The 26,908-nt window shown below is 41.1% G+C and overlaps 1 protein-coding gene across 2 annotated transcripts; it reads right to left on the minus strand.

The window, feature by feature from the left end:
• Positions 1–280: 280 nt before the first annotated feature.
• ABHD3 (abhydrolase domain containing 3, phospholipase) lies at positions 281–25,550 on the minus strand. Of its 2 annotated transcripts, XM_049829346.1 has the most exons (9): positions 25,304–25,548; positions 23,533–23,696; positions 21,372–21,554; positions 19,664–19,709; positions 16,737–16,849; positions 10,803–10,976; positions 10,093–10,141; positions 9,843–10,008; positions 281–2,343 (listed from the first exon to the last, which is right to left on the minus strand). In XM_049829346.1, the coding sequence occupies exons 1-9, from the start codon at positions 25,448–25,450 to the stop codon at positions 2,165–2,167; spliced, it is 1,221 nt and encodes a 406-aa protein (XP_049685303.1). In that variant the 5' UTR covers positions 25,451–25,548; the 3' UTR covers positions 281–2,164. The 2 variants fall into 2 exon arrangements, with proteins under 2 accessions (XP_049685303.1, XP_049685312.1); XM_049829355.1 differs by lacking the exon at positions 10,803–10,976 and having other exon boundaries at positions 25,304–25,550.
• Positions 25,551–26,908: the final 1,358 nt, after the last annotated feature.

The raw sequence follows: 26,908 nt of genomic DNA on the forward strand, positions 1-26,908 counted from the left end.
TCTGATTGGGAAAGCTTGAAGATATCCATAGTAAAATTTGATTGTTGCCACTTTGGACACTGTGCTTTGAGCAATGCATTTTCCCTAATGGGATGTAAGGAAGAACACTCTACATTTGGGGGAAAAAACCCAACTTTGTAGACATTTGCTAGACATAGCTTTAAAGAGGAATGTTTCATGGGGATTTGTATGTGGGATTAGACCTAAATGAAATAAGACAGTGCAGAGAGACAGAAATTCTGCCATCATGTTACTTTTATTTAAACAGGCAGGTGTGCTTTTAATGTAAGTGGTTTTATTTTTATTAATACTTGATGCTGAGTTTTGAACAGTACTGTACCCAAACAATTTTAACAATATATAATGCTCAATACACTGTTTATTGCTCATTGGTTTGTATGAACATAAAAACTGGAAATGAATGTAAGACTAAATAAGGCACCCTACTAATACGCTGATTTCATGTATGGTGGTAACATGCACAAAATTTCATTTTGCTTTCACAAATCACTTTTCTCATTTTCCTTATTAGAGAAAAAAATAAGTTATTTGGGCAAGGGGCAATGCTTGTCTGAAAAGTCAAAACTTGAAAGCGCTTTCTAATTTTTTAATTTAACCTTCCACCTTACAAAACTAGCTTTTGTAGAGCGTGTCCCAATTTCTTTTTCTGAAGACAAGAAGTATTTTTGTTCTTTTTTGCTGTTACTAGGAAACGTGCCTTGCAAGAGGACTGTTCACGTACTGCTTGAGACAAAAGACCTGACTTGCTTTTGTATCCGCATTTTCTTCTTGTACTGACCCCGCTCAAAAGATAAAAATGCAAAGGCATCTTTACTGACTTATCTTGTGTGGCTGGGCCGGAATCAGTGATCAGCACAAGGTGGGAGCTCCACAGAAACTGTTTAAAAGCCTATTTTTAATTTCAGGATGCCCAAAATCAGGACTTCCCAACAGTTTCACAATACCATCTGTCCAACTGTCTTTTTTACTCAAAGGTCCACGTTGGCTCTCACCGTGTTTGGGGGCTGAGGAGAACAGTGACACCTCAGCCAGCCTCACAAACCTGTAAGCTGCTAGGGCGGAAATCACTTTGCAAAGGCTTCAATGATTTGACAACCTCTTGCCAAAGTGCTGACAAGTGATCAAATAAATGAACCAGAGAGATGGGGCTCTGACCCCACCCCAGCTGCCAGCTTTCTTTAAACGGTTTGTTATGTTCTTTTTAGAAATTATCTGAAACAATAGCAGAGACAAAAGGCTTGGATTTTTTTTTTTTTTTTTAATTTAAAGCAGATCATATCATAATTTCCTGATGTTCTAATGTCTATTCTTTAAAACTGAAATGTTCTTGTGGGGCAGTATAAACATAACAGATAGAATCATTGAGTTTACCAGTTACATGAAGTATGTATTACATATATGACAACACCCAGCTTTACATGAACATTGAAATGCAAGATGCCTTTTAATTACATAAGTTATTACAGTACTGTTTTAAAGGAATTTTGGTTATATGTAAACACTATAAATTAGCTGTTTAAAAAATAATCACGTAAGACAAGTATGGCATTGACATAGTTTAAAAAACAATAACTAGCCCTAAATCTGAATACTGTCAGGGTAGAACAGCAAAAGTGGTTGTCAGTCTAATGCTATGGAATAACATACTGAAATTTTTACTTATGTGAAGAACCAGTGCTTCTTTGTGTTCCCGCCTTTTGTTTTCACATTTTAAAATTTTCACTATCAGTGCCCTAAGGAGTGGGCCATCTTCTTACTGTGTGTGACAGGGTAATATATGCTATTTTGAGTGTTGCCATTCTCATATTAAAAGCCATCTAAATTAAGTCTCCTAAATATTTACTGGTTTAAATTAAAATCCTGAGGAATTATAATCTGTTTACTTGATGGTTTTGGTTAAGTGCAGTTTGATGTATGCAGAATGCTGTTTCATTTAAGATCATTCTTAGTAAGGCATATTAAAAATAAATATAAAAGTGACAACATAATATTTAGTTTCTTGCTACAAAATTTTAGGCAAAAAATATTTTTGCATGTAGTAATGGACTTTATCCATTTGCTGGCTTACAGGAGTTAAAATTTGTGCATTAAGCTTAACTGCCCTTGTCAGCATGTGCCACTGTGCTATAATAGTGGTCCAAAGCTACATGCTAAAGATTTTATTTCCATGCTCAAACATAGCTTGCACAAACTGCTTGAAGACTCTGTCCATGTAAGTGCACTTCCTTGGCCATATTCCTTCCAGAAAACCAATATGGCCTCCACACGAAGTCAGAACCAAAGCAACGTTTGCATTTTGTTTGGCAGTTTCTACTGGTATAGCTAAAAAGGGGGAGGAAAAAGTTTTAAGTCCTTATCCTTCTATGAAATGCCAGCCACTGAATAATTTCTCTTAAATGTTTCTCACACTATATATGAATAAATATGCACAACAATAACATATGCTTAAATGTACTGCCCGCAGGACATAGAACCATAGCTGTGTTAAAAGCCATTTCTCTCCTCATCATTAACTTGCCTTATCTGTGTGATTTTTCTGGCTGCTGTAAAATTTTCAGAAATCACTGGGCTTCATCTTTCTTTCAGTCCCACTGATGGAAAAGCCCCCATGTTAATGCATATTTGCAATTCGGTATAAATAGTGTAAGTGAAAGGACAATCGAACCTGTACTTTTTAACCTGTGTTGCAACATTTAGGTTTGGAAAAACTGTGGAACCTAGGACCTTAATTATGAAACCCGTTCTTTTTGTAGGAGACTCCAAATACAAATCCTTTAATGTCACAATAAGATTTTGTCTGTAAGAGATCCTATCAGCTAATATTAAAGATTATGCTGGGTTATCATCATTATATCTGATTTGCCATACGCTTACACCTGCATGTTTAGACCATACCATGCAAACACACTGGGAGACAGTTCTTGCCCCGAGGAGCTCATAATCTAAATACACAAGGTAAACAGAAAAAGAGGAAGGGCAAACAACCGCACAAGGACACAGAAAGCTGCTCCACATCACCCAGTATGTTAGTGGTTCTCTACTGAACAGTGACTACTAGAAAATTATTTAATTTGGAATTTAGAATATTAGAGCAGATACTACAAGGATTTTTCTTTTGCTGGGTTTCAGCTGGATCAGCTCCCTGAGCTGGTTGCCCATGTTAATGCCAGTATATGAATGGCAGTAGGCACGGTCAGATGGGGACTGTGGTGAGGTAGCCCTTTCACTGACAGCCTACAGTTAGCTTACAGTCATCAGCGAACTACACCTGAGACACGCGCTGATCCTGAAATGTGCAGAAAGGGAGACTTCAGTGCATTTTATTTTGAATATGCACGGATGCATGGCTTTATCAATGCTATCTTCACTTTGTGAAAGAAAGTAAAGGTCAGTTAGCACAATCTGACATGCATATGACTTTACAAATGGCATTTCATTATGATGGGATGACACTATTACCATATGAACTGGTTGACACAACAGTGGTGTGCTTTATGATGCTATGGTGGTTGTGCTCTCAATATACGAATTAAGTTATTTAAGCAACTTCCTCTGAGTTTTAAGTATGCTAAATATACTCCTGAACAAGCAGAAATCCCAATACATTTCAGTGAAGAATGCCTTTTAAATTTCCACTTTTCAAATAACAAACTTCATGGAAAGGAAAAAAGTAAAAATCATACAGGATTTTTTGATTATTCAGGATTGACAGAAAAAAACAACAGCAAAAGATGACATGCTTTGTCCAGACAGAAGGGAGTAGTAGGAATTTCACTGTATTGTCTAAAGAAGGTTACGATTCCACAAGAAAATAAATCTGATTTTAAGTCATACACTGCTAAAGTAAACAAGAGATGCAGAAAACCGTGTTATTTCTTGCAAACCAACAGGTACATAATTTTCAGACACCAGGCTTGGCAAGTGCTTGTCTGGAGTTTTGCGTGAGTTAACCTGCCCAGCAATCTTTGATAGGGCTCCCTTGGATTGTGTGGGTGAACACATTGCCCTGTACAAAGAGAGTGGCTATGATTCATGTCAGCTTCTGCTGACTCCAAGGGAATTTGCCCACTAATCTCTACCAAGCCATCTGCTCCTCTTCCTCTAGTAGCGCATGGGCCATGTTAAACAGAATCCTGATAGGAAAGTGGGGATCAGACTCAAGCCTGATTCCCCCATTCCTGCTTCAGGCAATGAAGGAATCGTACTTTCCATGGCTGTTCTGCATCTGTCTCCCTGGTCACTGAGGGGGCTAATGGACAGGCTTATATGAAAGGGTATGGGGAGGAGTGTGTGAGGAGAGACAGATTTGAACTCCAAGAATTAGAGATAGCATGAGAACTGCATTGATCCTAACGGATTCAGGATCAGCTGCCTACTGACCTGAACACACCTCTTGACTAGCTAAGATTGCGCAAAAACATGATGGTCGTTCTCTTTGTCAGACTAGTGTCAAAGGGTAGAGAGAAATATCCTTTCTTGCCAAGAAAGCGCTTTGCTGGCATTGTGGAAGGGAAATGACAGTAAATGTCTCTTCTGCTGTGCCAACCCAGCTGGAGAAGCCCTTACAGGCAAAGCTCACTGTGACCTCAGCATACCTGTCATTCAGAGGTTGCCAGCGTAATGATACCTCCCAAATCAGTTTGCTGGTAGTTAATTATGCATTCCCAAACTGATTGGCAATACTGCCGTGGGTGCTATGCACTGCCTGCCTCCAAACAGCTACAGCAGCTCTCTCCTAGAAGCCTACCAGCACTAGGATGCTGGTTATTTTCTGTGGCAGGTAAGGTGTGAGCCACACACAGGTCTTTACGAATGTCATCTTCCCCATCCCAAAGTTTTCCCTGTTCTAACTAACATGTGTTTACAGCAGAATTCTGCCACAGATCATCGCCCTTATCACAAGTTCCAGCACTGTGCTGAATATGCAGTCATTTGCTTCCCTCTGCAGTGAGGATTTTCAGGAGGTGCTGAGTCTGACCTGCTGTTACCTCTCTGCTCTTACCTCCCCTGTGGTGAACAGGAGAGCCTGCCCTTGGCATAGTTGGTCTTGATACAGTTGGGTAATCATTTGTATGACTCCTCCCCAGCAGAGTTTCTTGCTCTGCAGCTTCTCAGGAGGGAATTTAATATGTTGTGCTGCTGTCCAGTGCCAAAATGCAAATGATGCTTGGCCGTCATGTGGTACTTTTCTCAAGGCTGTTTCTAGGGACTGTTAGCCATCCACAAATAAACCCACAATGCAATAGAGCAAATTGTGCAATCTAAAGGACAGATGAATGGGGCGCTGGATGTGATGCACTCTAGGATATAGGATGGCACGACAAAAGATACTACTGTTCATTTTTGACAACATGTAACCTTGTAGAAACGTAATTTCTGCTAACCAAAATCTGTATTGCTGTTTGATCTAGCAGGCACAGACCTGTTATTTCTGATCACAGAACCACAATGTCAATACATATGTGCAGAATTACCTCATTCAAACTCAATTTCTTGTACATGCTTTGCAAAAAGTTTTTGTGTTTTTTTTAAAGAACAATAGAAAAACATGACGCATGAAGAAGCATCAGCTTAAATAAGTCACTGCTGTCAGACTTTCTGTTCAATTGTTTGGTTGATTTCTCCCTGTTCCTTAAAATCTTACCCTAATTGTTATCCCTCTGGGCATTCCTTGGCCATTTGGTCTCTCCAGGCCAACTTCATTCAACTGTGCTGTTTACATAATAGGATACAAAATAACACTTAAAAGCAATTACTCAAAGTTTGGATTCAGAGGGACAGAAGAAGTTCAGAGAGTTCAATAAAAAGTATGACTGAGCTTCAGACATGCACTTATTTGGCACAGTGGATCAGGAGGGAGCTGGCATGATACCTAGCTTAAAGGGCAGGCTTTCAGCTTGGGCACAACACTCACCAGCGGCAATTAGCTAAGCATTAGTACAGTGAAATTTAAGTCAGATGCCTAATACACTGCTTAAAGTCTCCGAGGAGAAAAATGCCACTTCAGGTGAAAAGTTAAATGTGACACTGATAATGAATGCTATCGTTCCACCTTCTTGATTTATTTTTTCACACTTAAAAAATAAAAGGGCTTGACTTGATTACATTACATATTTAGCAGTGGCTTATTTAAATAAGTTATGGTGAAAGAAGTGTCATGCAATGAAGAAAGCATTTGTTTTCATTCATTAGTATTATGCAATATGAGACCTGCATTCCAGAATTAAACTACAGATACACCAGCTGCCAAGCTCTATGAACTTTAAACAGCAATGTTAAGGAAGGACTGCAAATGAATTGTTTCTTCCTAATACTGGATTGAGATCAAAGGGCACATTTTCACAATATATTAAAAAAAAAATTGCTGGGAAGTACAAAGTGTACCAAAAAGCTACATGAGAAAAAATGATCAGGTAGTAAGAGGCAACAGAGACAGCATCTACACTTTTTAAGGGAAGTCTCTCTTCTTTAAGTCCATATTGTATAGTAACAAAGCAGGCTTGGGTTTGTATCCCCCAAGCTCTGTTACAGAAAGATAGATGTGGCTGGCTTTTTATAAAGGATATTTAAACACAAAGGAATTCTGGCACAGCTTTCTCCCTAATGAATTTTCTAGGCCTGTTTCCCTGCTGTTGGAAACTACAGCTATCTACAACAGAGGTGGAAGGTAGCTTAAAAGCTAGTAGGTGTTACTGGGGGTAGATGAGGCATGAAATAACCAGTCCCCAAAGTCAATAAAAGGCTGGTATCTGGACGAGAGGAAGTTTTGTGGCTTTGAATCCATTATACAGTTGTGAGCGGAAACTGCCTCTGGTTGCCATAGGCTTACATGTGTCCACACACTTTTAAGTAAGAAAAAACAAGCCAGTTGCCAGAATAAAGTCACCTCCCAAGAGTAACACCAGACCTTTATGTTGGCTAACATAAAACAGCCTGCAAAAGTGTCAGGATGAATGAACTCCAGTAACTGACGGCAGCAGCCGTAATTTCTAGGCCGCTAATCAGGGTGCCCTGTGTCCCCTGCCAGTGCAATGTTTCACATTGAGGGTGCATAACACAAACAAAAAAGGAGACAAGAATAGACACACATAACAGAGTCATGATATTTGCTGTAAATCAACATTGTCCTGGTAGCCCTTTCTAAGGTAAACTTGTCAATACAAGGACAACAGTTTCCGGCCAACAGCATTAACTCTGTGGACAAGGAATAAGTGAAAGCTTAACCAACCAAACATTTTCATGGAGAAAGGCTGGTTAGGGTCAGAGTTTAAGAGAGGATGGATAGTCATTACAACAGACTTAACACTTCTTGTTTCAGAAGTGCTGCTGCTCTACCTCACTCCCTTCTACACTGCAAGATTTCTAAGGCATTCTGACAATAGGTTTGATACTTAATCCTACACAAGAGACCATCCCTATCATCCACTGTTCACCAAGAACAGTGTTGTGTTTCTTTTAAAAACCAGCTTGGGGGGAGGAGACGCCTGCTACAGCTGTACTCTAGGGGACTTAATCTTTTGGGTAGTCAAACTACACAATCACAGAACTGTTGAGGTTGTAAGAGACCTCTTGAGATCATCCAGTCCAACCCCCCTGCTCAAGCATGGTTACCTAGAGCAGGTTGCCCAGGGCTGGGTCCAACCAGGTTTTGAGTATCTCTCATAGATGGAGACCCTACAACCTCCCTATGCCAGTGTTTGACCACTCTCACAGTAAAAAAGTGTTTTCTTGTGTTCAGACTGAATTTCATGAGGTCAAGGTCAACGGTTGGCTCTTGAGAGCTGGAGGTTATATTCTAAAATGAAGAGACAAGGGAATGGAGTATCTGCACTAGCTTTAATCTGGCTAACAAAGGTCCCAGTCCCAGTGACAATAGGCTGGGAAAGGTTAACAAATCCTCCAGGGACAGAGGCACACTGTCTGGTTCCCTGCTGTTGTTACTTGTGCTAACTAGCTAGCTTATTCCTGCCACAGTTACTACTTCACTTTAGAACAGAAACCACAAACTGAGCTAGAGCTAAACATAGAGGTGAAGCCATTGTTCCTTCTCTAAGATACTTAATGGCAGAAGCATGGCACAGCAGATCACTCACCTTGCAGCACTACGGGGAAAGTCATCCCCAGGGTCATAAGATCCATAAAAATTTATCGTCAGAATCACTAGCCAGATTTTATATTTGCACACATATTTTAGGGTCACAGCCCCATCCATTCTCATTTCCAGGACATTATATGCTTATAACAGAAACAATAACTGGCCAATTTCAAGGAAAAAAAAAATCCCACAGAGGCTAGTAAATACAAAGGGACTAACTCTGTCCCAGAAAGTCCCTGAACCACAAATTGTCAAAGGTGGATGCAGTATTCTGGAAAAATATTGCTATGTTTGCCCAGATCTTATTTTGTTTTAAGCCTCTGTTCTGGCCAATGTAAGGGATAGGTAGTTTGACTAATCCAGTTAACCTTTTTTCCCCTCATATTAGGTGGCTATCCCCTCTTTATATTGTTCATGCATAGCATGGATGTTTTTCATTCAAGAGGAGAGGAAATCAGACTGTCTTTTTCTAGTGCTCTCTACTGGAGACGCCCCTTCCCTTTGTGTCACATTTGTCTCTAACAGGTCTTCGAGCTATAAATAGTAGTGTGTGTGTGCGTTTCTGTATGTGTTGCACATCTGCCTACAGAAAAATAGTACACACACGCACAGTCTCTTCCAATTCCTTCATTCTGTTTGTTGTTCTAGTCTATTTGCCTACCCACTTTGGTTTCATGATTCATTCTACAAGAATCTCACTTGACTTGTGGTGGCAGAAGAAAACTTCCCTGAAATAAATCAAGTGTATAAACTTCATATTTAAAGGTGTCAGGTGTTCACTGCTGAAGACTGTCCCCTCAACCAGCTGTTCATTCTAGTGGTTTTCCTCCACATTAGCTTTTGTTCTCAGACACTATAACCAATATACAGACCACAGGAACAAGCATGTCTTAAAAAGACAGTTAAAAACAGGGTTTTGAGCTTTAGATCCAAAGCAAAATATTCATAATGATCATGTGTTTGGCAGAAAATAGAAAGAAACGGGAAAACAGTTTTCAGCCTGTTACTAGCTGATATTGCTGCTTCATCTTCTAGTTAGTTTCTTATTAATTTCAACATGCCTCCTTCTAGGAGCTCACCTCCTCTGTATCTCTTCCCTCCCCCTAGATTTTGTCCTACGTGCTAACTTACATTTTTTCTTACTTTTTATTTTCAGGCACTGGAGGTGGCACAGGAGATCAACAGCTGAGGATTTCAAGTCATCTGAAACATAAGCAACTTCCAGACATTCCTTGTAAGGACTGGATTGAAAAATGGCAATAAAAAAATACTTGTTTTCACTTTCATTGAACTCTGGATGTCTACAATCCAGACATCTGAATCCCAGTTCCTCATTATAGGCTCTCTTCATACTTGAATAGAAACAGGTGCTTCCAAGAGGGCAATACATCTAATATCTTCCTTACAGTGAGATAACTCACACCCTAAATGTGCATATTTCTTTCTTTTGACTGTAAAAGAGTCTACTAATGGCTAATGACTGCCACCCCATGTGCTTCTTCATCCCGTATGAATCAGGTCTCTCCATCATCAGCTGTTTTACATGTGTCTTACACTGTAAGTAAATTGCAAGATTGATCTATCCCTGGAGCTTTTGATCCTATGTACAAGTAACATTTAAATACACATTTAAGCATTTAAATACATGAGTTCATCCCCAGACCAATGTAGTTTGTCTTAATGATTGCGTATACAGATAAATATATTTTTAAAAGCTTAAACTTACCATGACCTGGTGAGAAAACATCATCCACAGAGTTTAGACATAACACTGGAATTCCTACTGACTTCAGCTTGCGACATGGGCTAGCATCTTCATAGTAGTCATCAATTGTACGATAGCCAAACATGACTGAAGTGAACCGCTTATCAAATTCTCTAACAGTTCTAGCCTGAAGTACAGAATTCAAACAGGGAACTATGTCAGCATTTGGAAAACAGCATCCAGCTAAAGCAGAAGTAACATTTTCACATACCTTCATCACAAGATCCATATCAAATAATTTCTCCAACATTTGTCGATGCCTAAAAAGAAAGAGAGAAAAATTGGAGGGCTTGGTTTTTTGTTATATAAACAGATGTAGAAGTCCTCTGCTTTACAGATACATTTATAGAAATAACTCCCTAACAAGAACATGCTTGTTTTTAATTTTCTGTCATATTAAAAATCTGCCTGGAATTCAAGAGCACAAGAATTGTTCATCCATATGCAGGCACATCCAGCAACATAGTAAGAATCTGTCTAAGCCATGAGAAAGATGCCAAAGATAAGAGAACTAAATATTTGGGAATACAAAATACACCCTAATATTACAAAGCAAAGGATGAACTAGTCCTTTCCATGTTTTTGCAGTCAACACCGACTTAAAAGGATTAGTATACATACATATATACTCAACATCAGTATGTGCATGTCTAAAAAATTAAAAAATCCATTCACTTCATCCATAAATATAGAAGTACATTTGTCTTGTGCCAAGTCCCTTGAGGAGAAGAGAAATTTAGTCACATTGATGACAATCTTTCTTGCAAAGATCCTTTTGATTTCAAAACTTACAGAAGAATGCAGACAGAACAGCTATGTGAAGTGTTGTTACAGCATTAATTTTGCCAATATTATTATACCTGCTGTAGATCTCATGCTAACATCCTTCCACCTTGCTAAACAGTTCAGAAGGCAACTCACCTGCTGATAGAGGATTGTAGACAAGTAGTCAAGTAATAGTTGAAAAGAAGCCAGTTTAGTGGCTTCTCCAGAGATTCTACAGATTCAAAAACATTCCAACCCGCAGAGAAAATTGCAGCTGCCATTAAAGGAGTGTCTCTGCCAGTTTTGCCCAGGTAATTTAAAAGAAGCATGCTACAAACAGAAATGAAAAACAGAAACATATATACTATCAAATTGTTTGCTTCAATTTAAAGCAAATATAACAATCAGCCACCTTTCTGTGTGTTTTTCAATAGTTTCTTGTATCAGCCCTACCATTGTGCCTAATACTTCTGAAAGGTAGTCAATGTAATCAACATATGACTCATGAAGTTTTCTTTCTCTACTGTCAGAGAGGAACTGAGTGCATGGTGTAGGATGTGGGTAGGAGTGCATTTAGAAATAAATAGAGATACTAGTCTTATTTATATCACTAAAAGGGAGGAAAAGGTCAGAAAAAAGTATCTGACTCATGGAACAGGTATTCCCAAGTTGTAAAATGGTAAAACAAGCTCTTGGTCTTTCCGATCCAATAAATCTGATCAATGTGCCTGACAAATGCAAGCTGCCCCTGGCACACCTGCCTCACTATGAAGCTGTCTTTTGGGTCGAAGGTAATTCCTTTACCCCACCTCACACATGAGAGAACACAGCCTTTAGCACAAAGTATGTAAAGAATGAAGTGTTGGATAATGAAAAAAACTAGCAAAACAAAATTATGAGCCAAATAAATGGCTTAAGTCTTGCCTTTCTGACCAATTGCAACTTATAGTCTCTACTGCTGATGTATAGTTGAGTTGAAAACATGAGACAGTTCACCAGAACCTGACCCTTCAAACGTAGAAAAATTAAAATAGCAGGAAGAGAGTAAAAGAAAAATACTAACAGAAAAGCTGTAAGTCTTACTTTAATGCCTGAGACCCCAAAGTTTACAACCAGCATTTTAATACCAAGCCTTTAACTCAAAACATTATAGGTTTTACAACTTAATATAGCTCCCTGGACCACCAACATCTGTACCTTGGCTTCATCTACAATACTTCAGGAGACAGCAACCTTTAGCAAAGACATCATGAACCAGCCTGCCATCACAGAGACTTTATCCCCATGTGCTACCTACCAGATCATAGGACAGCAGTGCAAAAGTGAAACCAGTCTTTGGTATTACCAAAGACTTGCCAGTTGGTAGGAACCAGCAGGAAAAGAACAGCAAACAGCACTTGGGAATGGGCTCCTGTCATCAGCTCACACAGTTGAACCCAGTAAGGAAAGTCACCTGTGGCACATATAGGAGTCAGGTAGCATATGTTCCCTCTTACCCACAGAAGAGGAGGAACCTGTGAGTCACCAGCTGATATACTGTAAGAACACTGAACCATAAACCAATAACAAAAAAAAGTTGCAGTAGGGGAAGAAGCCACTTCTCTAACAGAATTCACAGAATATATGTGGTAGAGAGAAGGTTTAGGAATCTTTATGTTAGAAAACAAAGTCCCTTTCTGAAATAATACATACTGAAGATCAATAGAACAAGTGGGCTTTCATTTACATTTACACCTTTGTGAAGTGAGTGTTTATTTTTCTTCTTAATTGGGCAAATGTGCCCTGTATAGATTAACTGGCTATTCAGAAAATTTTGAAAAGGGATAGATAACAAAAATTATTGTAAGATTAAGACAAACGGATCATTTTCACAATATGCCCCTAGAGAGATCTCTGCTCCTACTTAATTTTGAACATGCCAGTGCTCCAATTAATTTTGAAGCATGGAAACAGTCTTCATGTGGATGATTAAAGACTCTTCCAGTTTTCTGTACAATTAAGCATATGCTTTCTCTTTGTGGTTCAGGACATTAGAAACGTATTGGAGGAGGAAGGTGGAACATCTTGCCTGAAATTGCCCAGTGGTGGTGGTGCGGTAAAAGCCAGGAACACAACACAGATCCTCTGTGCCATACTAACAGACTTTGCCACTATTTAAGATACCATAACTAGGTTAAGACAAGGACAGAAATGACACTAAGGGCTGAACTGGTCTTTTGTACCAGTCGCAGAATGGCTAGCTTCTACTGCACCTTCAGCCCTGAAAACCTCGTACTTCACCTACTACACCACAGCCCTCTTAGTTCTGATGTAATGGTGCACCACACATGAAGCTACACATGAAGAGCTACTACGCTTTAAATCTGTATGTAATCATTGAAACAAGCCTCTACTGCAGATTCTTCTTTGACTTTCACCATTTCCACTGAAACATGTTTTTGCAATACATCATGTTATTTTGTGTTTTGCACGCAAAAAAGTCTAAGCTGGAAAGAGATAGCATGCCAAGAGAGATAAGAGCCAACAGGCTTGCTAACCTTGCAAAGAAAAGTTTTAAACTAGGTTTGTCAAGGGAGGGAGAGCAAAGCCTGAAGAGAAGCAAAGGCTTGGCAGGCCCTGATGAAGCACCCAAGGGATAGCATAATGGGGAAGGCTCTCATGGGCAGCATGACAGTGGCCCATCTCATGTGCTAGCACATGCACGAACACACAGCATGGGAAAAAATAGGAGGAATTAGAAATCTGTGCATAGTCACAGAACAAGTTTATTGGATCACAGAGACATGGAGAATTCACAGGCAGACAAGAGTGTGCCATGATGGATGCAAACAGACTTCATTAAAGCCTTGAAGGCAAGAAGGAGGGTTTGCACCTTAGACAAAGAAGCCATTTAAATGCACAGAACTTTTCCCTGGTGCAGGTTATAAGCCAATTCAAAGCTAATAAGTCAAAATCAGATAGGAGGTTAACAAAGGGGATATCACGGTGGATGTCTGCTATAGACCTCCTGATCAAAAGGAGTAATTAGACAATTCAGGTCTTTGGACAGCTAAAACAAGCTTCATAATCAGCAGGCACAGGGAACTGTAACCATACCAACATCAACTGGAACAACAACACAGCAAGGCACAAGCAGAACAGAATTCTGGAGAGTATTGAGGACAACCTTTTGATACATGATCAATGACCCAAATAGGGAAAATGTTCTATACATCTTCTACTAACATGTAAGGAAGAACCTGTCAGATATGGAAGGGTACAGAACAGTCTTGGCCACTGATATTCAATGGTGGATTTTTAAGATCAAAAGTGAGAGGGGAAGGTAAGCAGCAGAATTATAATACTGGAGAGAGTTGGCTTTAATTTGGTCAGGGATCTGGTAGGCAGGATCCCATGTGAGATGGCCCTGATGGGCAAAGGTGTCTAGGAGAACTGTTTGACCTTAAGGATAACTGAACATAAAGCACAAGTGTACATTCTGATGTGCAGGAAGTTGAGCAAGAGAGGCAGAAGTCCACATGGAGGAACAAAAAACTCCTGCCTGAGTTCAAGAAGGAAGTATCCTGAAGGTGGAAGGGGGCTGCCTGGGAGAAACAGTCATTGCCCAAGCATGCAAGGATGCAGTTAGGACAACTACAGTTCAGCTGGAGTTGGAACTAGCAAGGGATGTGCAGGACAACAAGAAAAAGGCTTCTGCAACAAGAAAGGCTTCTGTTGCAGCCTTTCTTGTGCGTTGACACAAAGAAAGGCTCGGAACAGAAAACATCCACTCCCTTCCCCTCATCATTGAAGCCAGTCATCTCATCATAGCAAGCAATCAGATTGCTCAGGCATGTTTTGTCCTTGGCAAATCCAGTTACCTTCTCATTCTTAATATGCTTGGAACTGGCTTCCAGAGGATCTTCCCAAAGAACTGAGGTTAGGCTGACCAGCTTTTATTCCCTCATGGGACCACTATTCAACAGAGCAGGGAACCTAGTGACAAAAGATTTGTAAAAGGCCAAGGCTCCCTGTCTTCTCTGTTTTCAGTGCTGAGGTCTGTTCTCAGACCTCTGAGGTCCCTGTGCCTGGCAGAGTATAGGAGAGTGAATTATTACTCGTGGTAGAGGAAGATCGAGTTACAGCCCAGTTATGCAAACTGGACATAGATACGTCAATGGGACCAGGTGAGGTGCACCAAAGCTCCAGAAGGAGGCAGCCAATGTCATTATGAGACTGCTCTCTATGACTTTTGAAAGGTTGCAGCAACTGTGGGATATTCCTGATGCCTGGAAAAAAGGCACCCCTCTACAAGAATGGCAAGGAGGAGGAAATACAGGCTGGTCAGCCTAACCTCAGCAGTTTGGGAATATCCCCTGTAAGCCATTTCCAAGCATGTAAAGGTAGAGAAGATGGCTGATAACAGCCACCATGGATTTACCAAGGTCAAAGACAACCTAATTGCCTTCTATGATGAGCTGACTGCCTTTGTTGGTTAGGTGAAAGGAGTGGATGTTGCTTATTTTGACTTTAGCAAGGCTTGTGACAGTCTTCCATGGTCTCCGTGTAGCCAAACTGGAGCAACATGGTTTGAATAGGTGACCTGCAATGTGAGTGGAAAACTGACTAGACCACTAGGCTCGGAGAGTTGTGATCATTAACTTGAAGTCCAACAGGGTTGGTTGGACCGGTTGCTAGTAGTGTTCCTCATGGGGTCAATGCAGGGGCCAACACTGTGTAATGTCTTCATTAACTGGATGATGAGATGGAATGCACCCCAATGAGCCTTGCAGGTCAAATTGTGGGAAGTGGCTGTGAACTGGAAGATAGGGCTGCTATTCTGAGACAACTCAACAGGCTGGAGAAATGGGCTGGCAAAAACCTCATGAAGTTCGACAAAGGCAAATGCAAAGTCCTGCACCTAGAACAGATTAATAACTGGACAGAGAGCAGCTTTGCTGAAAAAGACCTGGGCAAACTGAACATGACTCAGCAATGCACCCTTGCAGCAATGAAGACAACTAAAGGCAATGCTGTGCTTTGTTAGTATGAGCAAAACAAGCAGGTCTAGGGAAGAGTTTATTTCCCTGTATTTGGCATTTACAAGATTGTATCTGGAGTAGTGTGTCAAATTTTGGGCTTCCCAGCAAGACAGACGCTGACATACTGGAAAGATTCATATGTCTTGATACCGAAGACACTGGCAAAATCCCAGCAACATGAATGAAAAAGATGTGCCTAATTTAAAAGGCTTCCAAGTTACTTATTTATTTGATTATCAATAACTAAATTGCTTGAACAAATCTGTATTTACCCCAAAGCTCCTACAAGTCATTAGTAGATTAATGTCAATATACAGGGCTATATCTGCCCACCCTCCATAAAATTTATCAGAAAGAAGGGAAGTCTCAGTAAGTTACCACTGTGTCTGCAGTATTTCTAATGGAAGTTCTCCTCTCCTATGATTTTCATTGAAGAGGCTGTCTGAATATTTCTCCTAGCTTCTAGCAGTGATTTTTCTAAGCAACTGTGCTATCATTGTCTGTTCTAGCTGTGCTTTCTGGAGTGAAGCCAGGACCCAGCAAGTCTTAATACCACATGCTATGCCAACCCATACTGGTTTCAACAATACTACTTGCTTCTGAGCCAGACAGAGCAGATACCTCCATCTCTTCCAGCTTAACCTACCCACACACTGCAGAACCCAAAACAGAGTGAAGATAAATCTTGTAATTTCCAGAGGTTGCTAAGAAACATGGTATGTTAGCTCTAGTTCCTATTTTTTATCCCTCTGCTCCAAAGACAGCTTTCCAAAGATTGTATTCCCACCTGTTTGGCTGTCAATCTGTCTGACAGTGTTTCTTGTCTTTCTCTACCCCCCTCAACTTTTAAATGTTGGCCAATTTTCACCTTCCCTGACACAGAGCTAAGATACTGAAAGATACAAGGTTTCTAAAAGTCCTCTGAATATTGACTGCTAGAAATAGACCCAAGTTAGTTGCAATTCAGTAAGTAATGCAGGTATAGCAGAGTAATAATTTACAACCAGGCTACAACAGTCTTATTTTATGATCATAGTTAAACTGAGACTTGTGTTGCATAATACCTTACCCTCCCATAGAAACACCTGCTGCCATGAACGGAGCTGAGGGGTGCAAGCTGTGTACATGATGAATAACGGCCTCTAAATCCTCTGTGTTAGCTGCACAGTAAGTCCTTGGTGTCTGTAAGGAGTCAGAGGGAAAAATGCCATCATAAGCTTTTGTATTATCCTTTAAGGACAAAGCAAACTGAACAGTGGATCATTTATATAACAAGATAAATTTAGCATTTATCGTGAAGCTGTGCCAAATGGCAAACATAAACCCAGAGCATTTCACAAGGAGGTGGAGGAAGGAGTTATACTTGTTATCATTACAAAATAAAACACGTGACAAATATCCTCAGTATCTGCAACCTTCCGGTCATTAGCTGAAATCTAAACACAGAGCAACAAGCTAAACTAGATAGAACTAGACAGACATGTTAAAATACCCCGAGGAAATGGAAACATATCATAAAGGCTGCAATTTACAGAAAAGAAAGTTATCATGACAATTTTACTATCTTCACCCACATGCAAATGCAAAAGAAAATATTAGATTTCAAGTTCTGACAGCTAGTATTTGAAAAGTAGCCAATATTTAGATTCTACACAATACAAGCAAATAAATAGATAAATAAATTCACCAGTGTCACTTACCTAATTTACTAAAATATTTTATTAACTAAAGCAATGAAACACATATATATTCCCCCTTCTCTATCTACCATCAGTGTCTCTTCAAATCTTGAACTGAGACTTGGAATGACTTCCACTGGCATCAATGGGATTTGGGTAACCCCTTCCCTGCTTTTGAAGGGTAAGCACAGCTTTTAAGACTCACTTGCACAGACAACTGCTACAGGCCACAATCTGGGGTACTATCTGAAGCAGTATAAGGGAGATAAGTCCTTTTATGTACAATAAGTATCACAGTAAAATAAGGGTTTTTTCTAATGCTGTTCTCTAGATTTCATCTGCAGCAATACAGAGTTGCTACTAACGTGTTAGTGACCTTGACTTAACTATAGGTAGTGGCTGGCCTGCCATAATTCAGTATAAACATTAAAACTAAATATAAAAATACTTAATTATGAGTTAATTGAACTTATTTGTTGCCTGATGCAACAATGTATTTTAAGGTGTTTTTTTTAAATTGCTTTCAGTTAAACAGCCTGGATATTTGTGGGCAATTTTAACAAGTTTAATTAGAGGAAACTGATTACTTAAAATATATTTAACAAGAATATTGAAATCCTGAAGTCAAAGATAAGGATAGAAAAGCTAAATCCGGGTAATTAAAACTGAAGATATTCTTAATTTCCATTTATGTTGCATTTCGAGTTCTTGTCCACATGAATCACTCTTCACTGTTTTACACCCTATTAGTTATAAACAGTGTGAATGTGCTTTATTTTAATTAAATTGTCAAGTTCAAAAGTTAAATTATTTTTGGTAACTAGGGTCTAATGTATTCTAAATGAAAGTGTACTTGATTAAAAGTTTATAAAACTAAAGAGATATCTTGCATTTTAATTTCAGTTAATTCCCAACACTTTGATGTCTATTTATTTACTCACTGCATAAAGATATTTTTAAAACACCATCTTAGCTCACATTGACTGTGGTCAATCTAATATTTGATTATTCCATAACAATAACTCACAATAACTTTCAATAACAAATGACAACAGCATTTTAAAACTGATTCTTTAAATAGCTCTTATTTGGTGTAAATTTGAATCTATCTTTAAAAAGACTAGGAAAAGAACTACTTGCATGACTGATTTCTACTGTGGTGCTTGACTATGCTTCAAACTCATTAACTAGGGATTTTATATTAAAATGTAGAAACCCCTCTGCAGAAAATGTGATAATTTCATCTGGTTTGCTTCACAGTAAGATCTTATAAAGCTTAAAGATGTAAATCCGATTACAGTAAAATACACACAATGCAACCAAACAAGAGATCTTTTCTCTTAACGATTCAGAAATTCATCAATAAGGACTTTGTGTGTCACAAAACTGCTTTGTAGATCCATCTCCAAAAGTATGCAGAAAACTACTCTTAACATGGCAATATTTGCATTGAAATGCTTTATCTGATTATGGGAAACATCTGAGCTTTTTAAAGTTTGGAACCAGGGGATTAAAAAATGCAAAACAATACCGAGTATTATGCGCATTCATTACAGCTGCAGAACTGTCAACAAAACAAATATGAAGAAACAAAGCTTATTCAGCAATATTTCATCATGCCTTGCTCCTAGCTGCAGAAAATGTTTAGCTTCAAGACTTTGCCATTTGTGGAATTGCCAGTTATTTCTAAGCAAACATAGTATGCCTGTCCCAAATGCAAAAAATGTCTTTTTTAGCTGATTTTGTGTTATAATTAGTGAGAAAAATACAAGAACACATTTAACATCTAGGATATGGCTCCCCATAAAAATCTGGTTCATTAATTCAAAAACACATAACATGGATCAATTTTAATGGCACAACTTTTAAAATCTACTTTAAACTCATATTGGCAACTCATAGTGGGAAAGTAATTACAGCTGCTTATATTTGGATTTGTATGTTAAAACAATGGGAGAAAATTGCACTGACTGAACAGAATTTCTTGGATGTGTGCATTTTAGATACCATAGTATTTCTGGAAAGAAAAATGTAAGGATTGTTCATTTTAATGTTACAGATATTAATAATTTAAATTCTTTCCTAAAATGAAATGTTCACAAAAATTCTGTGTTGACCAGTTGACCTTTTTGAGTTTTAAAATAAAAGATGGATATTGGCACATGATTGATCTATTAGATGACTAGATTCTTTTCTCTGCATTTACAACATACGCTGTGAGTTTCTCTCATTTAAATCCAGCTGTACAAATAGAAATAAATGATTCCATATATACTGCTTATAAGTGAGAGATGTTTGTCTTAGAAGTCATCCTTACCAAAAGATCCTCACCAGCAATTCCCCGATTGTTAAAAACCACGCATCTAGAAATTGAGACAGTAAATTCAATTATACACATTGTTCACTCCACTAAGATAACACCAAAAAAAAAAGAAAATGCATAAAGAAAAATGGGCCAGTTCTATGAATAAGTTCAGCACATAAATATTTACAGTCCTACAGATCCTGAAGTCTGACCTGTGTGGAACAACCTTGAAACCAAAATGGAGTTCAATGAGCTCTGTGATTCGCCCATCGAGGTCAGATTGCAGAATGACGAGCCCCAGCATTTACCTGAAGATAGTACATGCATCTTGTTCTGCCTGCACTCTGAGCTGGCCAAATACAAGCCATAAGCTCTGCCAGTGCTGGGCTGAGCCTAAAGCAGTGCTCTGAAAGAGAATGTCAGAGATCCATGTGTAGACATCCTCCAAAGCTACATAACTGTATTAAATAGCAAGAAATGAGCCAAATCAAAATTATGACAGCTGCATCCAAGTTGCAGGCTCTTGGGGATGGGATGCCTGTGGGAGTTTTCTAGCAGTATTACCATGATCTACGCTTTCTTAAAAAATCTTACTTTTCTATTACTCTTCTACCATCTCATTGTAATAATTCTGTTAAATAATATATACATATTTTAGATGGGTTAAAGGCATGGAAAAATTACTTATTTTGGTATTTTTCTCAAATGTTGCTGATTAAAAACAAAATTATAACATTCTGTTGAAATCTGACCTAAAGTTCTCCTTTTTTAATGCTATACCTTCTTTTCTCAGCTCATCAAATGAAGATATTTCTGGAATTCTTTCAGGAATACTTAAAAAATTAATAGTAAGAAGTTGTTGATTTGAGGGCTTTCCTCCTCTGATATTTTTTGCTGGTAAGTTTTAAAGTGATTTTAAAAGTACTTTGAACAGTTAAAGTGCTACTTTACTTGCATAATTTAGTAAAGCAGTTATCCAAATCTCCAAACAGAGATAGCCAGACATGTAGATAAAAGTTCATATATATGTATTTGAAGAACTTATTATAGTCAGTACCAGAAGCCAATCTGCAAAGTGTAATATTCCAAATACAGATCCTGGAACAAAGGCAACTTATTTTAAAGCACAGCAGCAGCAATATGATTACATAAAGGAATCTATTCATCGACTAATCCACTTATTTTATCCAACTTTGACCAGAAGCCTTAATAACAAAACTAAGTAAAGCAGTGACAATTAAGATGTGACAAACCTCTTCCTTAACCACCACCAGTAAGAGCAGTTTAGCTCTCCTTTCTGCACTCACAATTTTGAGGCTGCTGAATGAAGCAATTTTGGCATTCAGAAGCTGACCTCCTCTGAGGCCTGCTGCCAGCAGCCCATCCACACAAGTTTTCTTGGAGCTCAACACAAGCCCCTCTCTAGAAAGTGTAAAGGTAGCACAAATACTGATATAATTTAAGAAGCAGCAGCAAAGGCCTATGCAGACTTAGCTTGTTTTCACTGCAGTCTCTGGGGCACCTCTGTAGATACTAAAACAGCCCTTCTGAATGTACTGCCTGTTATATAATTCTACTATTATTATTACTAATAATACTTTCTTACATAAACTTATGTCTTTAGATTTCATTTGCCTTAGAAAGGCATCTTACACATATACATACTTATATTTGATCTTATTGGAAGAAGCAAAATACTAGCAATGAAATACGACAGCACCTATATCCCAGGGTTTCGCTTTGATGGATCATATGAAGAATGTAGGATTCCTTGCTCGTTCCTGTCAGGCCAGGCAGTAACAGGACAGTGGGTCTTGTGCTGGCATCCGGATAATATAAGCTGTCATTATTATCAAACCAATCCAACGAAATCTGTCCTCCATCTGCTGTTTTAATGAGCTCACTGAAAGGCACATTTCAAGACAACACTGATTAGATGGAAAAATACATGCATACTATTAAGAGTACTTACAGTGTACAAATTACCAGGTATGAATTTTGCATTTTTAATTATGCTTTAATACTCAAAGTGCCACCTAACTAGGTATGTTTGTATGTTCACCATTCAGGAAGAGCCACACCTACAGCTGACATGAGTTAGCACAGTCAATTTGTGGAGCAATTCCTGTTCCCAGTAAATGAAAAGCTGGTCTTTCATGAATTGCTGCTGATGTACTGGAAACTTGTAACTAGTATGATTTTTGGCATGGCCTTCTATTTTATATAGGCTTTGTGTACTGCAGATTTCTTTGGATCATCTGAGAATATTTTGATAGCACACTGGGCAATGTGTTAAACATTTATCACATTTTTTTCTCTTTATCCAAAGAAGCAGCACTTTGTTATGTTTGAAACACACAGAACACAGACACGCACTACTATATCTTTCACCCTGTATCTCCACAAACTTTGCTAGAATGCACTCTTAAACCATGTATCTTAAGAATGCAAAAAATATTATAATATCCCAAGAAGCTAAGCACGCATTAAACAATGACAAGAAGGTTTATTTCTTTTTTTAGAAACATACAGCATCTTCCCTCTTCCTGGCAATGAAGATATTGGACAAGACAGTTGGTGTAGGAACTACCAAAATGTAAGCCTACCTTGCATTTGATTTTTCAATCAAAAGTCTTGATAGCACCTACTTCATATTTTAAAGCTCTTTAGCCTTGTTGGACTCATTAGCTCAGCTTTGCCCTTTTTCAGTAACGGGAAGTAGATGCAATGCTGGTGTGTACTGCCAACACAATCTCAAATGGTGCAAAATAAGCATTGCCCCATGGAACTATGTTTCTTCCCTCGCAAACCTTGAAATAGAGACTATACAAGAAGGGCTAGAAAAAGTGGACATGGCCGTACCACTGAAAAGTTTCCTAGTTACTAAAACTAAGGGAAGCTGCTAAATGCTAAATCTATTCTACCATGCAAACAGAGCTGAAACAACTTGTTCTGCATCCAGGTTCCGGCACATAAAAGTACTTCTCCTTAGGTCTTGTGCCAAATGCCTCATTTGCCAGACTAAGTCTCATTTCTGTGTGAGAGAGATCAGCCGAGGACAAACACTAAATATAAGTTCTTTCCTTTTTAGAATTTAGGCATCAAAGAACACAACATAAACCCCACAGGTGAAAGTTACTCTGAAAATCCCAGAAGTTTTATATATTTGAAACAAGGCTAAATGTGGCCATGCTATGGTTAAGATAGTACCTGTTGGTTCAATGGACAGATGCAGTGATTGCATGAGCTCTGCAAAATGATGGCATTCAAACACCAGAATATTTGATGTACCAGATGACTGTGCTGCCATCCAGAGAGACCTCAACAGGCTGGAGAAATGGCTTGACAGGAACTTCATGAAGTTCACTGAGGGGAAGTGCAAAGTCCTGCACTTGGGAAGGAACAACCCTATGCACCAGTACAGGCTGGGGGCTGACCGTCTGGAAAGCAGCTTAGCAGGAAAGGACCTGGGGGCCCTGGTGGACACCACACTGAACATGAGCCAGCAATGCTTCCTCGCAGGAAAGGTGGCCAACAGCCTCCTGGGCTGCATTAGGAGGAGCATTGCCAGCAGGTCGAGGGAGGCCATCCTTCCCCTCTATTCAGCACTGGTGAGGTCACACCTGGAATTGTCACCAATATTTCAGTGCTCCAAAACTCTCTGAGCTAAAATAGGGCAAATTGGGAACCTTGACCTTTTAAACCTACTGTATATTGAATCCAGGATAGAGATGGTTCCAAGTCTACGATGGAGTTGTAAAGGCGGGCATAAAGCAAAAAAAATGGGCACAAGCTTGAGCAAGAATGGTAGCTGTGACACAATCAGAGTAAGGTAACTGCTGGCTACCAAATCAGTCACTTTCCAGAAGAAAAGCACTTACTTCCTGTACTGTACTTGGGGTCTAGAGGTGATAAAGGGACGCAGGAGTGTCTGCACCCGACCTTCCCAGCACCAAATAGTGGGATAGTAAGTTTCAGTCACAACAGGGCAATATTCCTCGAGAAAGCGGCAGAAACGGTCATTGCTGGCCACCAGCTGGGGTTTCTAGGAAGAGAGACTACAGTCAGGCAAGGGCATTCATATAAAAAACAAACTGACAAAGAAAGAGAGAAAGAAATGAAAGCTTGTTTAAATCCTCTCCCAGTAAACTGGTTTATTTCATATAATCATTTCAATGCTTTTTCCTGTCATGGTAAAGAGATAAGTAAACAAACCCCAAATGAAATGCCAAAATGCCGAGCTGAAAAGTGACACGCACTAAACGTAATGGATTCCTTACCTATTTCTAATAACATGCTATTCTAGCTCTACTTTTACCAGCATTGTATCTTTCACTGACAAATCAAAACCACACAGTCTCACAGTAGGTGAGAAAGATTTTACTGAATCAATTTTCTTGCACCGCACAGAAGTGACGTTTAATCCATGTAGTTTGACTGTGTACCTGCAGTACCTGTTTTAACCTAGTAGGACACTCCGTCTCCCATCTCATACTACGGTACACAACTGCATTGGTTAACTCATCTCAATGTTCTGCATGCAGAGATTTTTCTCACAGCTTCTGTTTGTATACCAATCAACATGGAAATCCCTGTATACCAAACAACCCATGTTTTAGCAACCATATTTCTTAAACTTCTCTTTTACACTGACTCTCCAACACACAAGCATTAATAGGGCAATAATAGATGATTTGAAGAAAACTGTTACACATACATAGCCGCAGTGGCATGTCCTCCCTTCATTTTTCTCCTCTGACCAAAATCAAGTACCCTTTTCTCAGTGAAGAGGAAGGCTATGTTCTCAGCAGTTCTGTGAAGGACTGTGGCAACACACGTCTTCCACCGTCATAAATCTTTTGATACGCATATTTTCAGGGGCCACTTTAGATCAGATCAGATCAGGCTCACTGTATCCAAGTAATTTGCGAATGCCTAATTTATCTGTGAAACCAGTACTAACCAGAAGATGTGCAAGAGTGTCCTAGCCCCCAAAACACTGCGATAGCGGTACGACGGTATCGAAGGCAGACACGAGGGCAGCAAACTACTTTATCGCCTGCCCTGTTAATAAACCAAAGAGGTCGGGTTTTTGTCGTGGAGGGAGGGCTCCTGACCTCCCTTTCCAAACCATCGCCCCCAGCCAAGTTCTCCCCCTACTACGAATGCATTTCGGGGACGCCTGAGGCCAGAGCCCCTTCCCCTCCCAGGCCGGGCACGAACAGCCCCTTCCCCTCCCTCAGGCCGGCCGGCCCCCGGGGGGCGGCTGGCGGGCCCCAGCGGAGGAAACGCCTCAGCGGTTCACGGGGGGCCCAACGGCCCCGGCAGGCGCGGAGGGCTGCGCCGCCCGGCCCGGCCCGGCCCGGCCGCGGGGACGGGCCTGTGCGGGGGGCGAGCGGCGTTTCGGCCAGCCGGCACCCCGGAGCGGTACCTCCAGAGGAAGGACGGGGCGTGTGAGGACGAGGCGGGCGCAGCGCCCTACCCCCCGGCCAGCCACGTCAGGTGCCGACGCTCCCCTCGCCAGGAGGACGCCGGCTGCCTCCGCTAAGGGGAGTGGGTCGAGGTGACCTTCGCGGGACGGTCCCCGCCAGGACGGTCCCCCCGCGGCGGGACACCTGCGGAGCCCGCCCGTCCCGCCGCCCTCCCGCTCACCTTGGCGATGCTGCTGAGGTAGTAGCAGGCGTAGGCGACGCCGAAGCCCAGCACCAGGGACAAGCCCACGCCGGAGCCGAAAAGCCCCACGCGGACCTGGCTCTCCAGGTAGAGGGAGATCTCTCTGGTCAGCACCTGCCAGTCCATCGTACACGCGGGGCGGCCGCGCAGCGCACCCCGGCGCGGAGGGAGGAGGAGGAAGAGGAGAAGGAGAAGGAAGGAGGAGCTGCCGCCCGGCTGCCACTACCCGCGGACCGCTCCGCGCTACAGCGCCTCCGGCGGCATCCCCGCACCGCCCCCGGACCGCCCCCGCCCCGGCCGCCGAGGCCTGCGGGGCGCGGGCGGGGGCCCGAGGCCGGGGCCGGGGCCGGGGCCAGGCCCGGGCTCGGCGCGGAGAGGCGGGCCGCGGGCGGGCCGGCAGCCTGCCGTAAGCAGGCCGCTGGGCTGGGCTGGGCTGGGCTGGGCTGGGCTGGGCCGGGCCGGGCCGCGGCGGCCACAGCCTGGCCCGCAGGGGAGGAAACCCTGAGGGACGCGGCGGGGCGCGGCCCTGGGCGGCGTGGGGCACCTCGGCCGGCCGGGAGGGCCGGCTTCTCCACCGCGCGGCCGTCGGCGTCGCCCGCCTCACAGCAGGTGCTTTCCTAGGGCGCCTTCGGTGTCACCCCTGCGCTTTCCCTCGGGCAGGGCGTGTGGGGTCAGACAGGAAAGGGACCCATCCAAAACCGTGAGGAGCAGCTGATGCAGGCGTGTGGAAACTCAGTCACTCCTGGACAGGGAGTGTGTCCCCTTCCCAAGCACTCTTACCTGTACAGGACACGAGTCCTGCATCGTAGAGGAGGAAGAAGGGACGCCGGGGCTTCCAGATGCAGCATGGTTAATCGGTAATTTCTGTCTAAATATTTAAAGCGAGACTGAAGCATGCAACCGCTTTTCCACCTCTCACTGTTGTTACAAGGCGTTAGCGGGGATCAGAGAGGAGCAGATGTGTTCTCTTAACTCCCAAGAGAAATTCCGCCCGCTCCCTTTTCAGCGGTGTGGATTGTTGCATGGTGGCCCTCGTGTGGTTGCCAACTCAGACGCCTCCCCTTTCAGCTTCGGAAAAAAGGCGCACGGTATCTTTCCTTGGCAAAGTCCTAGTAGCGCAGCTAATAACACAAAGATCCTGGAGCTGAGTGTCTGCTATTTGAGATGCGTGCATGCACCACAGGACACAGAAGTACTTTCCTTCTCCTTATTTTATGCCTCAGCTCCATGAGCTGTTGAGAGAAGACAGACTTTGCTTGGTGAGACTCTTCACTTCTTACCTTATCCCTGTTTTCTTGCTATATCTGAATTTTAAAATGTAATTGAACTGGGGCCATGACAAAAAAAAAAAAAAAAAAAAAAAAAAAAAAAAAAGGAATATAAGAGCAGAAAATGAGAAGTGGCCTATTTCAATTGCTTCTCCTTACTTGGACAAATCTTACTAGAGAGAGTCTTCTCTGACATAAAGCATCTGGGCCCAACTTTTTCCTGTTCACCATGAAATAGCGGTGGCAAGCTCTTGGACGTTGGGCCACAGCTTAACTTAGAAAATACTGAAAGGGACTTTAGCTTTCTACACTGTAG

Source organism: Accipiter gentilis, chromosome 2, assembly GCF_929443795.1.
Source record: "Accipiter gentilis chromosome 2, bAccGen1.1, whole genome shotgun sequence".
Taxonomy (NCBI): domain Eukaryota; kingdom Metazoa; phylum Chordata; class Aves; order Accipitriformes; family Accipitridae; genus Astur; species Astur gentilis.